Here is a 13,984-nt window from a genome sequence, read left to right as displayed (position 1 = left end):
GAATCACGTGATGAATCTGTGGAGGAAGAATTAAGTGGTAAATGTGAGGAGGAAGAATCAAGTGATGAATATGTGGAGGAAGAATAAATTGATGAATATGAGGAGGAGGAATCAAGTGATGAATGTAAGGAGGAAGGTGTAAGTGATTAATATGAGGAGGAAGAATCAATTGATGGATATGAGGAGGAAGAATCAAGTTATTAATATGAGGAGGACGAATCAAGTGAGGAATGTGAAAAGGTCTCCTCCTTTCCATTCTCCTCTTGTTCTTTTAGACGATTGGAGTCTTATCTTCTTCGCCTGCTCTTCCTCCTATGATTCCTTTCATTCTTCTTTTTCTGATACTCCTCCTCCCTATCCTTCCTATCTTTCAGAAACTCTTCACTCGTTTGTGTCTTGAAAGATACGACAATATATAGAGGGAACGTTATATATTTAATTCCTTTTAATCAAACCCAGAATCTAGGGATTTGATTCACAAAGTGGCCCAATTAACACTTGCCACAATCGAACTTCATACGGAAGACTTTGAATTGCATTTTAGGGTTATGTAGATAGTTCGCCATAAGCAAGTCACATCTATGCCGTCATGAAATGGAGTCATTTTCTCTAACCCATGGTGAAGGAGTGCCATTATTTATATGATGAACGATTTCTTGTTCAGTGAATGCTCCAATGACTGGTTGTCCTCTTCTGATCTCCTTTTCTGGAGAGATTTTTGATGTTCTGTCAATACTCTTTTCCATCAATTGTTATCTATCCTTTATTACCTTCTCGCTTTTTCTATTCTCTTCCTTCTTATTTAATTATTCTTTATTTTTTCTCTTCCCCTTCTCCGTATTGCTCCGATTCTTGGTATTCATTTTTTTCTCCTTCTCCTCCCTTCCACACTCTTTCTTTTTCTGATTATTGGTATTCTGTTTTTTTTTTTTTTATTATTCTCCTCCTCCTTTCCATTCTCCTTCTCTATCTGATCCTTTACATTCAGTTTTTTCTTATTTTCCTCCTCCTTTCCATTCTCCTTCTCCATCTCATCCTTTGCATTCTGCTTTTCTTATTCTCCTCCTTTGCAATATCCTTCATTATCTGATCCTTTACATTCTGTTTTTTCTTATTCTCCTCCTTTCCAATCTCCTTCTCTATCTGATCCTTTACATTCTTTTTTTTCATATTCTCCTCCTTTGCAATATCCTTCTCTATCTGATCCTTTACATTCTGTTTTTTCTTATTCTCCTCCTTTCCAATCTCCTTCTCTATCTGATCCTTTACATTCTTTTTTTTTCATATTCTCCTCCTTTGCAATATCCTTCTCTATCTGATCCTTTACATTCTGTTTTTTCTTATTCTCCTCCTTTCCAATCTCCTTCTCTATCTGATCCTTTACATTCTTTTTTTTCATATTCTCCTCCTTTGCAATATCCTTCTCTATCTGATCCTTTACATTCTTTTTTTTCTTATTCTCCTCCTTTGCAATATCCTTCTCTATCTGGTCCTTTACATTCTGCTTTTCTTATTCTCCTCCTTTCCAATCTCCTTCTCTATCTGATCCTTTACATTCTTTTTTTTTCATATTCTCCTCCTTTGCAATATCCTTCTCTATCTGATCCTTTACATTCTGTTTTTTCTTATTCTCCTCCTTTCCAATCTCCTTCTCTATCTGATCCTTTACATTTTTTTTTTCATATTCTCCTCCTTTGCAATATCCTTCTCTATCTGATCCTTTACATTCTGTTTTTTCTTATTCTCCTCCTTTCCAATCTCCTTCTCTATCTGATCCTTTACATTCTTTTTTTCCATATTCTCCTCCTTTGCAATATCCTTCTCTATCTGATCCTTTACATTCTGTTTTTTCTTATTCTCCTCCTTTCCAATCTCCTTCTCTATCTGATCCTTTAAATTCTTTTTTTTTTAATATTCTCCTCCTTTGCAATATCCTTCTCTATCTGATCCTTTACATTCTGTTTTTTCTTATTCTCCTCCTTTCCAATCTCCTTCTCTATCTGATCCTTTACATTCTTTTTTTTTTTCATATTCTCCTCCTTTGCAATATCCTTCATTATCTGATCCTTTACATTCTGTTTTTTCTTATTCTCCTCCTTTCCAATCTCCTTCTCTATCTGATCCTTTACATTCTTTTTTTTCATATTCTCCTCCTTTGCAATATCCTTCTCTATCTGATCCTTTACATTCTGTTTTTTCTTATTCTCCTCCTTTCCAATCTCCTTCTCTATCTGATCCTTTACATTCTTTTTTTTTCATATTCTCCTCCTTTGCAATATCCTTCTCTATCTGATCCTTTACATTCGTTTTTTCTTATTCTCCTCCTTTCCAATCTCCTTCTCTATCTGATCCTTTACATTCTTTTTTTTCATATTCTCCTCCTTTGCAATATCCTTCTCTATCTGATCCTTTACATTCTTTTTTTTCTTATTCTCCTCCTTTGCAATATCCTTCTCTTTCTGGTCCTTTACATTCTGCTTTTCTTATTCTCCTCCTTTCCAAACTCCTTCTCTATCTGATCCTTTACATTCTTTTTTTTCATATTCTCCTCCTTTGCAATATCCTTCTCTATCTGATCCTTTACATTCTGTTTTTTCTTATTCTCCTCCTTTCCAATCTCCTTCTCTATCTGATCCTTTACATTCTTTTTTTTTTCATATTCTCCTCCTTTGCAATATCCTTCTCTATCTGATCCTCTACATTCTTTTTTTTTCTTATTCTCCTCCTTTGCAATATCCTTCTCTATCTGGTCCTTTACATTCTGCGTTTCTTATTCTCCTCCTTTCCAATCTCCTTCTCTATCTGATCCTTTACATTCTTTTTTTTTTCTTATTCTCCTCCTTTCCAATCTCCTTCTCTATCTGATCCTTTACATTCTTTTTTTTCATATTCTCCTCCTTTGCAATATCCTTCTCTATATGATCCTTTACATTCTTTTTTTTTCTTATTCTCCTCCTTTGCAATATCCTTCTCTATCTGGTCATTTTCATTCTGCTTTTCTTATTCTCCTCCTTTCCAATCTCCTTCTCTATCTGATCCTTTACATTCTTTTTTTTCATATTCTCCTCCTTTGCAATATCCTTCTCTATCTGATCCTTTACATTCTGTTTTTTCTTATTCTCCTCTTTTCCAATCTCCTTCTCTATCTGATCCTTTACATTCTTTTTTTTCATATTCTCCTCCTTTGCAATATCCTTCGCTATCTGATCCTTTACATTCTTTTTTTTTCTTATTCTCCTCCTTTCCAATCTCCTTCTCTATCTGATCCTTTACATTCTTTTTTTTTCATATTCTCCTCCTTTGCAATATCCTTCTCTATCTGATCCTTTACATTCGTTTTTTCTTATTCTCCTCCTTTCCAATCTCCTTCTCTATCTGATCCTTTACATTCTTTTTTTTCATATTCTCCTCCTTTGCAATATCCTTCTCTATCTGATCCTTTACATTCTTTTTTTTCTTATTCTCCTCCTTTGCAATATCCTTCTCTTTCTGGTCCTTTACATTCTGCTTTTCTTATTCTCCTCCTTTCCAAACTCCTTCTCTATCTGATCCTTTACATTCTTTTTTTTCATATTCTCCTCCTTTGCAATATCCTTCTCTATCTGATCCTTTACATTCTGTTTTTTCTTATTCTCCTCCTTTCCAATCTCCTTCTCTATCTGATCCTTTACATTCTTTTTTTTCATATTCTCCTCCTTTGCAATATCCTTCTCTATCTGATCCTTTACATTCTGTTTTTTCTTATTCTCCTCCTTTCCAATCTCCTTCTCTATCTGATCCTTTACATTCTTTTTTTTCATATTCTCCTCCTTTGCAATATCCTTCTCTATCTGATCCTTTACATTCTGTTTTTTCTTATTCTCCTCCTTTCCAATCTCCTTCTCTATCTGATTCTTTACATTCTTTTTTTCATATTCTCCTCCTTTGCAATATCCTTCTCTATCTGATCCTTTACATTCCGTTTTTCCATTCTCTTTTTTCTGATTCTTTGCATTCTGTTTTTTTTTCTTATTCTTCTCCGCCTTTCCATTCTTCTTCGCAATATGATCCTTTGCATTCGGTTTTTTCTTTTTCTCCTCATTCTTTCCATTTTCTTTCTCCTTCTGATCCTTCGCATTCTGTTTTTTTTTTCTTATTCTCCTCCCTTTTTCCATTCTCCTTCTTCTGATCCTTTGCGTTCTGTTTTTTCTTATTCTCCTCCTCCTTTCCATTCTCCTCCTCCTTCTGATCCTTTGTAATCTGGTTTTTTTTTCTTATTCCCCTCCTCCTTTCCTTTCTCTTTCTTTTTCTGATTTTTGGGATTCTGTTTTTTCATGTTCTCCTTCTCTATCTGATTCTTTGCCTTCTGTTTTTTCTTTTCCTCCTCCTCCGTTACATTCTCCTTCTCTATCTGATTCTTTGCATTCTGTTTTTTCTTAATCTCCTCCTTCTGATCCTTGCTATTCTTAGTTATCTTATTTCCCTTCCTTCCTTAAAGTCCCACCAAACTTGCGTTGATTTCTTGTTTTCGTAGAAGCTCCTTTTCAAGTTTTTCGATTTTCTTTTTATTCTCTATATATTTTTTGACGACCTGGTTTTCGTCTCCTAATACAATCCTTTAAACACATCTTTTCTCTCTTTAATTCTTCTATTTTTCTGTCTAGTTCCTCTTCACGAATGGGGGAAATCATCTTTTCCTCCTCTTCCCTCTGGTTTCTTTCATGTTTCTTGTTCTCATCCTCGTTTTCATTTTCCTTCTCCTGCTTCTCCTTTCCAGCCTCCCATCCTCGTTTTCATTTTCCTTCTCCTGCTTCTCCTTTCCAGACTCCCATCCTCGTTTTCATTTTCCTTCTCCTGTTTCTCCTTTCCAGCCTCCCATCCTCGTTTTCATTTTCCTTCTCCTGCTTCTCCATTCCAGCCTCCCATCCCCGTTTTCATTTTCCTTCTCCTGCTTCTCCTTTCCAGCCTCCTTTTCTTCCTGATTGGTATTCGGTTTCTCTTCCTTCCTTCCCTTCTCCTTCTCTTCCTGATTATTGTTATGGTCCAAATAAGGGTAGGCATGGCTGTCCTTTCTCCATTTCTCATGTAAACTCCTTACTTCAACTTTGTCGTTTCTCTCGTCACACCGATATTGGGTGTATTCATAGCCTTTAGGCCCTAGAGCGGTCATCGTATTGATAGAGGTGACGCCAAAGATATAACACATATTCTCCGAGAATTCTCTCGGCCACACACTTGATAAAATACATTACAACTTGTAATCGCCATTCTTAACGGTATAGAGTGCATTCAATTACCCTTATTTTGAATTAATTCACTCTCAGTCATCAGAATTCCATAACAGACTTCACGGCCCGAAATAGTCTTCAAAGCACTCTCGGATTCGACTCCAAGGTGTCACTCGTCGTCAGTAGAAATACTGAATGCATTCCTGAAACATCCTCCGTGTCTCTGCAAAGACAGTAAAAGCTTCGCTAGGAATCTTCAAAGTGGCTCTGACGGGAAAGAGAACTTGGCGCTGAAGCGGACTGTTCTCTTCCAAGATTTCATTTTTTTTTTCTCTGTTCATTTTGACTCGATTTATGATCATTCTTTCCTATCCTAGTCTCTCTCTCTCTCTCTCTCTCTCTCTCTCTCTCTCTCTCTCTCTCTCTCTCTCTGTTACACCAGCCACTAGAATAGGAAAGAATTATCAGAAAGTCAAAATGAACGGAGAATAAACAAATGAAATCTTGGAAGAGAACAGTGTGCTTCAGCGTCAAAGTTCTCTCTCCCATCAGAGCTTAACTGTCTTCGCAGAGAGACGAAGGGTCTTTCAGAGCCTTGTCAGGAATGCATTCATCATTTCTACTGACGTCAATAGGCTCAGGAGGAGTTCTCAATCGACCGAACCATTGTGAAACTGTCAAATCATTAGGAAAAGAGAATAATAAACATTGAATTACCAGCAGACGGAGAGATTTACTGCATTGTTGGGAGGGGTTAAATTTGGCTAGTTTTCTGTTGGCAAATAACTCTAAAGTCAGCCAACTTTAAATTGGGGCCATAATTATTCAGTTCACGTATATATATATATATATATATATATATATATATATATATATATATATATATATATATATATATATATATATATATATATATATCGTTAAAAAAGAGGCCATTTTGGTGGCTTCATAAACATCGTACGTCTGGTAGCGTTGAATGGCAGCAGCGTCATCTAGCTTGACGTGCCACAATTGTCCTATTTCGCAAAGGAATTTCAACAATATTATTATTGCAGACATCGCTAAACACTTTCATTGTGGTACTGAATTTCTTCTTCTTCCCACTTTTATGTGGGGTCGATGTTTGTGGTCAGCGTTCTCCATCTACCTCTGTCCCACACTTCATCACCGGTTAATCCCTTTGAACGAAGGTCCTCCCTGATACAGTCCATCCACCTTCGCTTTGGTCTCCCTCTCCTTCTCTGTGGTACTGAATTTCTAATTAACTTTATTCTTAAACCCTTAATCTGTTCTTATTATTTTTAATGAGTTCAATTGGCTATATTAATTACGTAAGCTACATATTTGAATATAACAACGCAGTATCTATAAATATTTCATACACACCATCATCATCCGTTACTAGTCTACTGCAGAACAAAGGCCTCAGTCCTGTCCTTCCACTTGAGTCTGTTTATGGTCTCCCTGTGCCAATCCACGCCAGCAAACTTCCGTAGTTCGTCCATCCATCGTCTTCGCTTCCTCTTCCTGCTCCTTTTACAATCTCTAGGGACCCATTTTGTTGTTCTTAACGTCCATCTATTGTCTGTCATTCTCGTTATATGTCATGCCCATGTCCATTTTTTCATATGTATGTATGTATATATATATATATATATATATATATGTGTGTGTGTGTGTAATGTATATATATATATATATATATATATATATATATATATATATATATATATATATATATATATATATATATGTATATATATACGTATGTATATATATATATATATATATACTGTATATATATATATATATATATATATATATATATATATATATATATATATATACAGTATATGTAAGATCTAATTTAATGTTGTAACTGTTCTTGAAATATTTTGATTGCATTACTTCTCTTGTATTCATTTCCTTGTTTCCTTTTCTTACTGGGCTATTTTTCCCCGTTGGAGCCCTTGGGCTTATAGCATCTCGTTTTTTTCCAAGTAGGGTTGTAGCTTAGCTTCTAATAATAATAATAATAATAATAATAATAATAATAATAATAATTTGTGTTAAGCTTTCTCAATTTAAAATCGTCCTTATGGGTTGTTTATTGGTGTATGCTACTTCTCTTCGCCATTCAAAGTTATTCATACATTATTTACCAATCTCTGAAACTTCCCTCGCTACTCACAATCATCACGAATTATTTATCTTTCAATTCATAACTCTCACCAATTGTGGAATGCCAATACTGTATGTACCTTTTAGAGAGGAGCAATTACTGACCATTTACACATTTTAAGTATTCATTTATGTTTTCATAAGTCTTCTGTGAACGATTTAAATGCAAGTTCAGTAATTTGTATATAATTTTAGGTTTTATTGAGGTACATTTCAATAGCAGGTATGATTTAATTTATTTAATTTCACAATACTGGATTTTATTGCAACAAATTTTATTTCTATCGCATTGTTTGTCATATTTTGTATTACATTATGAGGTTTGTGGAGATCATCCATATCTTTTATTATCTTAATTGTAGTATCTTTGAAATTAATTCCGATATATTTTCACAGATTATTTATTTTGCGTGATTTTTTTAAGCAAAATATTGACATTTTCATTATCATAAGCATTTTAAATATTAAGATTTGATCTATCAGGAATTTTTTTCTCATATATTCATTATCATAATCATCCGATATTAGTCCACTGCAGAACAAAGGCCTCAGACATGCCCTTCCACTTACGTCTGTATATGGTCTTTATATGCCAGTCCACATCCGCTAACTTTCTTAGTTCGTCAATCCATCGTCTTCTCTTCCTTCCCATGTTTCTTTTGCAATCTCTAGGGACCCAATCTGTTATTTTTAATGTCCATATATTATGTCATTCTCATTATATATATATATATATATATATATATATATATATATATATATATATATATATTATATATATATATATATTTATAATATATATATATATGTATATATATACACACACACACGTGTGTGTGTAAATAGATTTATGAGAAAGAGCATCAAACACCAATGAATTATTTTGGAGTTGACGATGACGGTGGTGCTGTTCTGAGCCATATCGTTAAGCACAGAGTTACTATATTTTTTACTTTAATTTTCTTTGTTTATCTTAAATTTTGTGTTGAATATTTTTAATAAAAATTTCTAGTTAACTTTTTTTTTAAGTAAGGGTATTCTTGTCTAATGAGTTAATGATTGCAATTATATATAATTAGGGCAAGTCTCTCTCTCTCTCTCTCTCTCTCTCTCTCTCTCTCTCTCTCTCTCTCTCTCGAGGTCTGTTCGATTTTACAAATTAACGAAACCAAATTCAATAGAGTTGGGGAAACACCAGAACCTGGCTACAATAAGAGAGCTTAATGACTTCGGTAAAATGCTGTCATTTAAGTAAACAAATAGCAACCGAGTTGATTTGCTTTAAGTCTTCAAAAATTGTTTATTTTCAACGGCAATTTTAGGGTGTTTTTTTTTTTTATACATTTGTAGGTTGTTTTTACCTTAGGTAAGCGTTTTTTCGATTATTTTATTATTTGCTTTTTATTTGCAACTTTTTGATATTTGCAAACCGATAGCTTTTTTTTCCAGCGTGCTTACGACTTTTGTTTAAGAATTGTGTAGTTTTTTTTTATCTCTTAAAAAAATTGCATTTCATGACATATCATTTATTGATTTCAGTTAGCTTTGAATTTGAGAACTGTTTCTATGACGGATTGATGTTTTTGTATAAAAGGATGAAATAAATCTGAGATTGGATAGGATGTCATAATTTTTTTTGCCATCATGAAAACCGTATACAAAACCAAAGGAAAATTTAAATTCATGCAAAATGGAAAGCTTGAAAGTTAATGTTAAGCAGGAAAAGTTATTGGGGATAAAATAAAAGCAAGAATTGCGTAGAGATGAATGTTGGTATGGAATGGGAAAGACTGGAAATAATTTAGTAATATTATTTGTAATTATCGGTTACGGTATATTGTAATTTGAGTGAAGCAAGAGAGTGAGAAAGTTCTTTGTAATTGATTTGAAGAGGGAGAGTTGATATAAGAACAAAGATTGCAATATAAGAGTTTCAGTCAACTGTATCTTATGTAGGCTGTCATAAGTTCTTTTTTTGTTTATATATGAAATATGTTTTAATGGTGTTAATGTTTTTGAAATATTTTATTTTAATTTTTCATTACTTCTCATATCGCTTATTTATTTCCTTATATCCTTTCCTCGCTGGGCTATTTTCCCTGTTGGAGCCTTTGGGCTTATAGCATCTTGCTTCTCTAACTAGGGTTGTAGCATAGCTATTGATAATAATAATAATAATAATAATAATAATAATAATAATAATAATAATATGTAAATGAAGGATGCAAAGTAATTATGGTAAAAGGCTGAATATTTGTTCGATATGATTCAGTCACATGAAAAAAGTACGTGAAATGTATGTGGTTAGGTGATGTGCAACTGAAGTGACTTCAGTGCATATCTATGAAGCGGGTAATTTAGGACTTTTGCTTTGTGGTGCATCCTGTATTATGACGTGTTGTAGAATTAATGACTGCGCGCATTGCTATTGTTTCCACCGCAGCAGTTATGGGAGATGTCAGTCATATATGTAGCGATCGCGCGCTCATGACACACACACACACACACATATATATATATATATATATATATATATGTGTGTGTGTGTGTGTGTATGTATGTGTATATATATATATATATATATATATATATATATATATATATATATATATATATATATAATGTGTGTACTTACATAAAAAGATGAGATCACACATTTTTTTTTTCAGAATTTTAGGACATTTTCCTTAATTAAATAGATTGCCTGACAGATAACTATATTTTCTGTATAGTATAATACGAAACTCGTCCATTAACGTACATGAATAGCACGGAACTACGCATCATGCTGAATGACCCTCAGGCAATTTTCACGTAGCAATTTTCCCGTGCGGTTGTTATCTTCCGGCAATAGGATTCGAAGCTGTGTTTTCCAGAGCCAGTGTTCAGTGAATAGCTAAACAGTTTTCTCGTTCCCGTGGCATTTGCAGATTTTATCAATGCTTGTCTGTGTTATCGTTTCCTGAGCTAGGAATTGTTTAATAAAAGTACATTTTTTTAACCTATATTCTACGAATAACATAGAAATGTGTATATACACGCGTATGCACACATGCATATATGTATATATTACTAATGTATGTATGCATGTGTATGGTAAAGCACTCGGCTCGTATTAGCAAGGTCGCCACAGTCGTGATTATTTTGGGGCGAGTGTATTAGGTCCCAATGAGCTTGTTATTCAGGAAAATTATCCGAACTCTGTAGCAAGCTTGTTCCCTTTTTGGCGGCCTAAATTTACCGTATTCTCATAATCTCTAGGAAATCAAGTTATAAAAGTCAGGTTGGTATTTATGCTAAAATCTGTCATATATATATATATATATATATATATATATATATATATATATATATATATATATATATATGCATATATATACATATATATATATATATATATATATATATATACATATACATATACATACACTATATAATTAGTATATTAAATCTTTGTGGCAACACCTCTCCTGAAAAAAGTGAGCTTCAGTTAGATTTCAGGATATGACGGAAGTGCATTTACGTTTATTCAATTAATGTGTCGACACTTTTTTTCAGAAATGTTTTTTGCGTAATTCTTAGTCATTGGAGGTGAAAATTTGAAATATGAAAATACTTATAAACCCGAAATTAAACTAAAAGTATTGGTAGAGGAAAAGTAAGATTCTTTGAAAGGGAGAAATTAAAGATTATTAAGATTTAAATGCAATATTTATTTATATGAATATACGTGATGCATGTATAATTGTGTATGTATGTACTCTCTCTCTCTCACTCTCTCTCTCTCTCTCTCTCTCTCTCTCTCTCTCTCTCTCACTATATATATATATATATATATATATATACACATGTATGTATGTATATATATATATATATATATATATATATATATATATATATATATATATATACTAGTCCGGACCAACCATATTAGGTTGGCCTGCTGTGAGCGATCAGACTGACGTCTCCCACCATCATCAATCTGTAGTGGTCAGCGTCGCGTCGCGTCGCGTCAATCCATCATCTTCTCTTGATTCCTCTGCTTCTTTTACAGTCTTCAGGAACTAATTTTGTTACTCTTATGTTCATCTGTTGTCTTTCATTCTCATATGCCCTGCCCATGTCCATTTCTTTTTCTTACAAGTTGTTAGAATAGCCTCTAGTTTAGTTTGTTCTCGTGGCCATGTTGATCTTTTTCTGTTTTTTAGTGTTATTCTCATCATTATTCTTTCCATAGCTCTTTGAGTCGCAACTAGCTTATGTTATAAGGCCTTAGCAAGGCTACAAGTTTCTGATGCATAAGTTACTGGTAGGACCATCTCATTATTTTTGCTTTTAAGGGAATATTATACATTTTATATATATATATATATATATATATATATATATATATATATATATATATACACTGTATACATACAGTATATGTTTTGGACATACTACTTTAATTTATAATTAGCTTATAGTTTCTTGATGACGTTTAAGAATCAGCGTCACCATTTCAACAGACGAACTTGGAACCAGAGAAAATGCTGGATTAGCCCGTCATAAGGAGCAGCGCCGCTCTGAAGGGAAATGAATCGGAGATTAATCTAGTTTACAAATCTAGATTTGCTGAGGGTGTGATTAATTGATTAGGAGTTATCTGGTATCCGGACATCTAAGGTCATTGACGCCAATATTATATGAATAAATAAATAGATAAATGGTAATTCAATTCAAAAGAATAAAAGCAAAAACGTCCATTTAACAGTTAAATAGCTTTCAGAAGACCTGCTTCTGAAATTAATTTAAAAATACCACTAGTATGCTACGACACACATAGTATGCTACGACACACAATGTCCGAAAATCTTGGCAAGTATGAACCCTCCATTCTCACCTAAAGCCTCAAACAGATATTTATTTTTTCGGTCAACAAATGCCTAACTGTCAAGGGTACCAAACATTGATTGCAATATGGCTGATGCTGCCCAGTTAACAGAAACTCGTGTGTCAACCGAGTGTGACCAATGTGGAGACGAGAAAGAAACTTCTAATTTCGGGGCATGATATTGTACCTCTAAGGAGATATAACATTCGTTATTTTTCTCATTTTATTTCCATCTAGACTGTCCCAATACTGTTGCCAATTATTATAAAATGAATTTTTGATGGTAGGAACGAAATCATTACAGAGGATGGAATTCCTTTTTGGTAGCAACTCGGGTGCAGCCTTCTTTGCCAGTAATTATACCTCTCAGTCCAATAATAAAAAGTCATTCTAAAATCTTTGAAACTAAAGGGTTACTGGAATTACTGCAGCGAGTAAGCATCTGAGTTTAGCCTATGTTGGACAAGAAATAACGGCACTGAAGAACAGACTTTGTTGAAGAAGGCGTAGAGAGTTTTGATATATGTAGTTAAATTATTGAAGCCTTGTACTAATGTTTTTTTTTTTTTTTTTTTTTTTTTTTTTTTTTTATAAACTAAATGGTTAAGCGTAAGTGCAATTTGCGTCGTATTCTGAAACATAACTGCAATTCAGTTTATCAGGAGAAATGATGCCTTAGATTCGTAGATCCCAAAGTGTATATATATATATATATATATATATATATATATATATATATATATATATATATATATATATGTGTGTGTGTGTGTGAATATATATATATATATATATATATATATATATATATATATAATATATATATATACATATACATCTATAATCCCATAAAAACATGTATATTTATATGGAAGAATATTTTGTCTACAATGAATTTTAAGGTTCAGTAAGAAGAAACTCATGAGTTTTGTAGTGTTCTGTTGCTTCATCATAAGAAATGAGAGTATGTAAGTAAATGGAGAAAAAAAATTATACCGGGAATGCAGTAGGAACAATTAAAAGAAAGTAGAGAAATTAATCAAATATTTTACTTGCTAATGATATATTTCTAAACCTCTAAGAATTTCAGATACTACGAAATGGAATGTTTTTTTTCACCTAAATGTATTTATCTTCACTACGTAACATTTTTACACTCGTGGACATCTATTTTACGGTAAAAGTTCCATTCCGTCAATTGACAAATTAATAAGCCTCTTTATAAAAGTTAGCAGCAGTAGGGGATTCAGCATTATGAAGCTTCATCTGTGGTGGATAACGGGGGAGGGTGGGCTGTGGCACCCTAGCAGTACTAGCTGAACTCGGTTGAGTCCCTTGTCAGGCTGGGAGGAACGTAGAGAGTAGAGGTCCCCTTTTTGTTTTGTTTCATTTGTTGATATCGGCTACCCCCCAAAATTGGGGGAAGTTCCTTGGTATATGTATGATGATGTATGTATAAAAGCTTAAATTCTTATTTATTCATTATGACAACAGACACGATCAAAACACGCTCTTCTAAACAACTGATATCATTTAAATACCTGGAATTATTGACCAGATAGATTTAATTTCATTATGCTTTTGAGATCAATTGATTGAACCCGTTTGCCCTGCGATAACAAATGAGCATCGGGTGACGTCAGCTCATCTTGTCAAGAGCTGTTCACTGGCCATTATATACAGTGACCACACTAGAGAGGCATCCGCTATAGAAGAAATTTTG

The 13,984-nt window shown here is 33.3% G+C and overlaps 1 protein-coding gene across 1 annotated transcript; it reads right to left on the bottom strand.

Moving 5' to 3' along the window:
• Nucleotides 1-3,497: 3,497 nt before the first annotated feature.
• LOC137633943 (nucleolar protein 58-like) lies at nt 3,498-4,154 on the bottom strand. Its single transcript, XM_068366176.1, has one exon. The coding sequence runs from the start codon at nt 4,152-4,154 to the stop codon at nt 3,498-3,500; it is 657 nt and encodes a 218-aa protein (XP_068222277.1).
• Between the last annotated feature and the right edge of the window lie 9,830 nt (nt 4,155-13,984).

Source organism: Palaemon carinicauda, chromosome 3, assembly GCF_036898095.1.
Source record: "Palaemon carinicauda isolate YSFRI2023 chromosome 3, ASM3689809v2, whole genome shotgun sequence".
Taxonomy (NCBI): Eukaryota; Metazoa; Arthropoda; class Malacostraca; order Decapoda; family Palaemonidae; genus Palaemon; species Palaemon carinicauda.
Note: the sequence above shows the minus strand (reverse complement) of the source record. Positions and strands in the feature narration are given on the sequence as shown.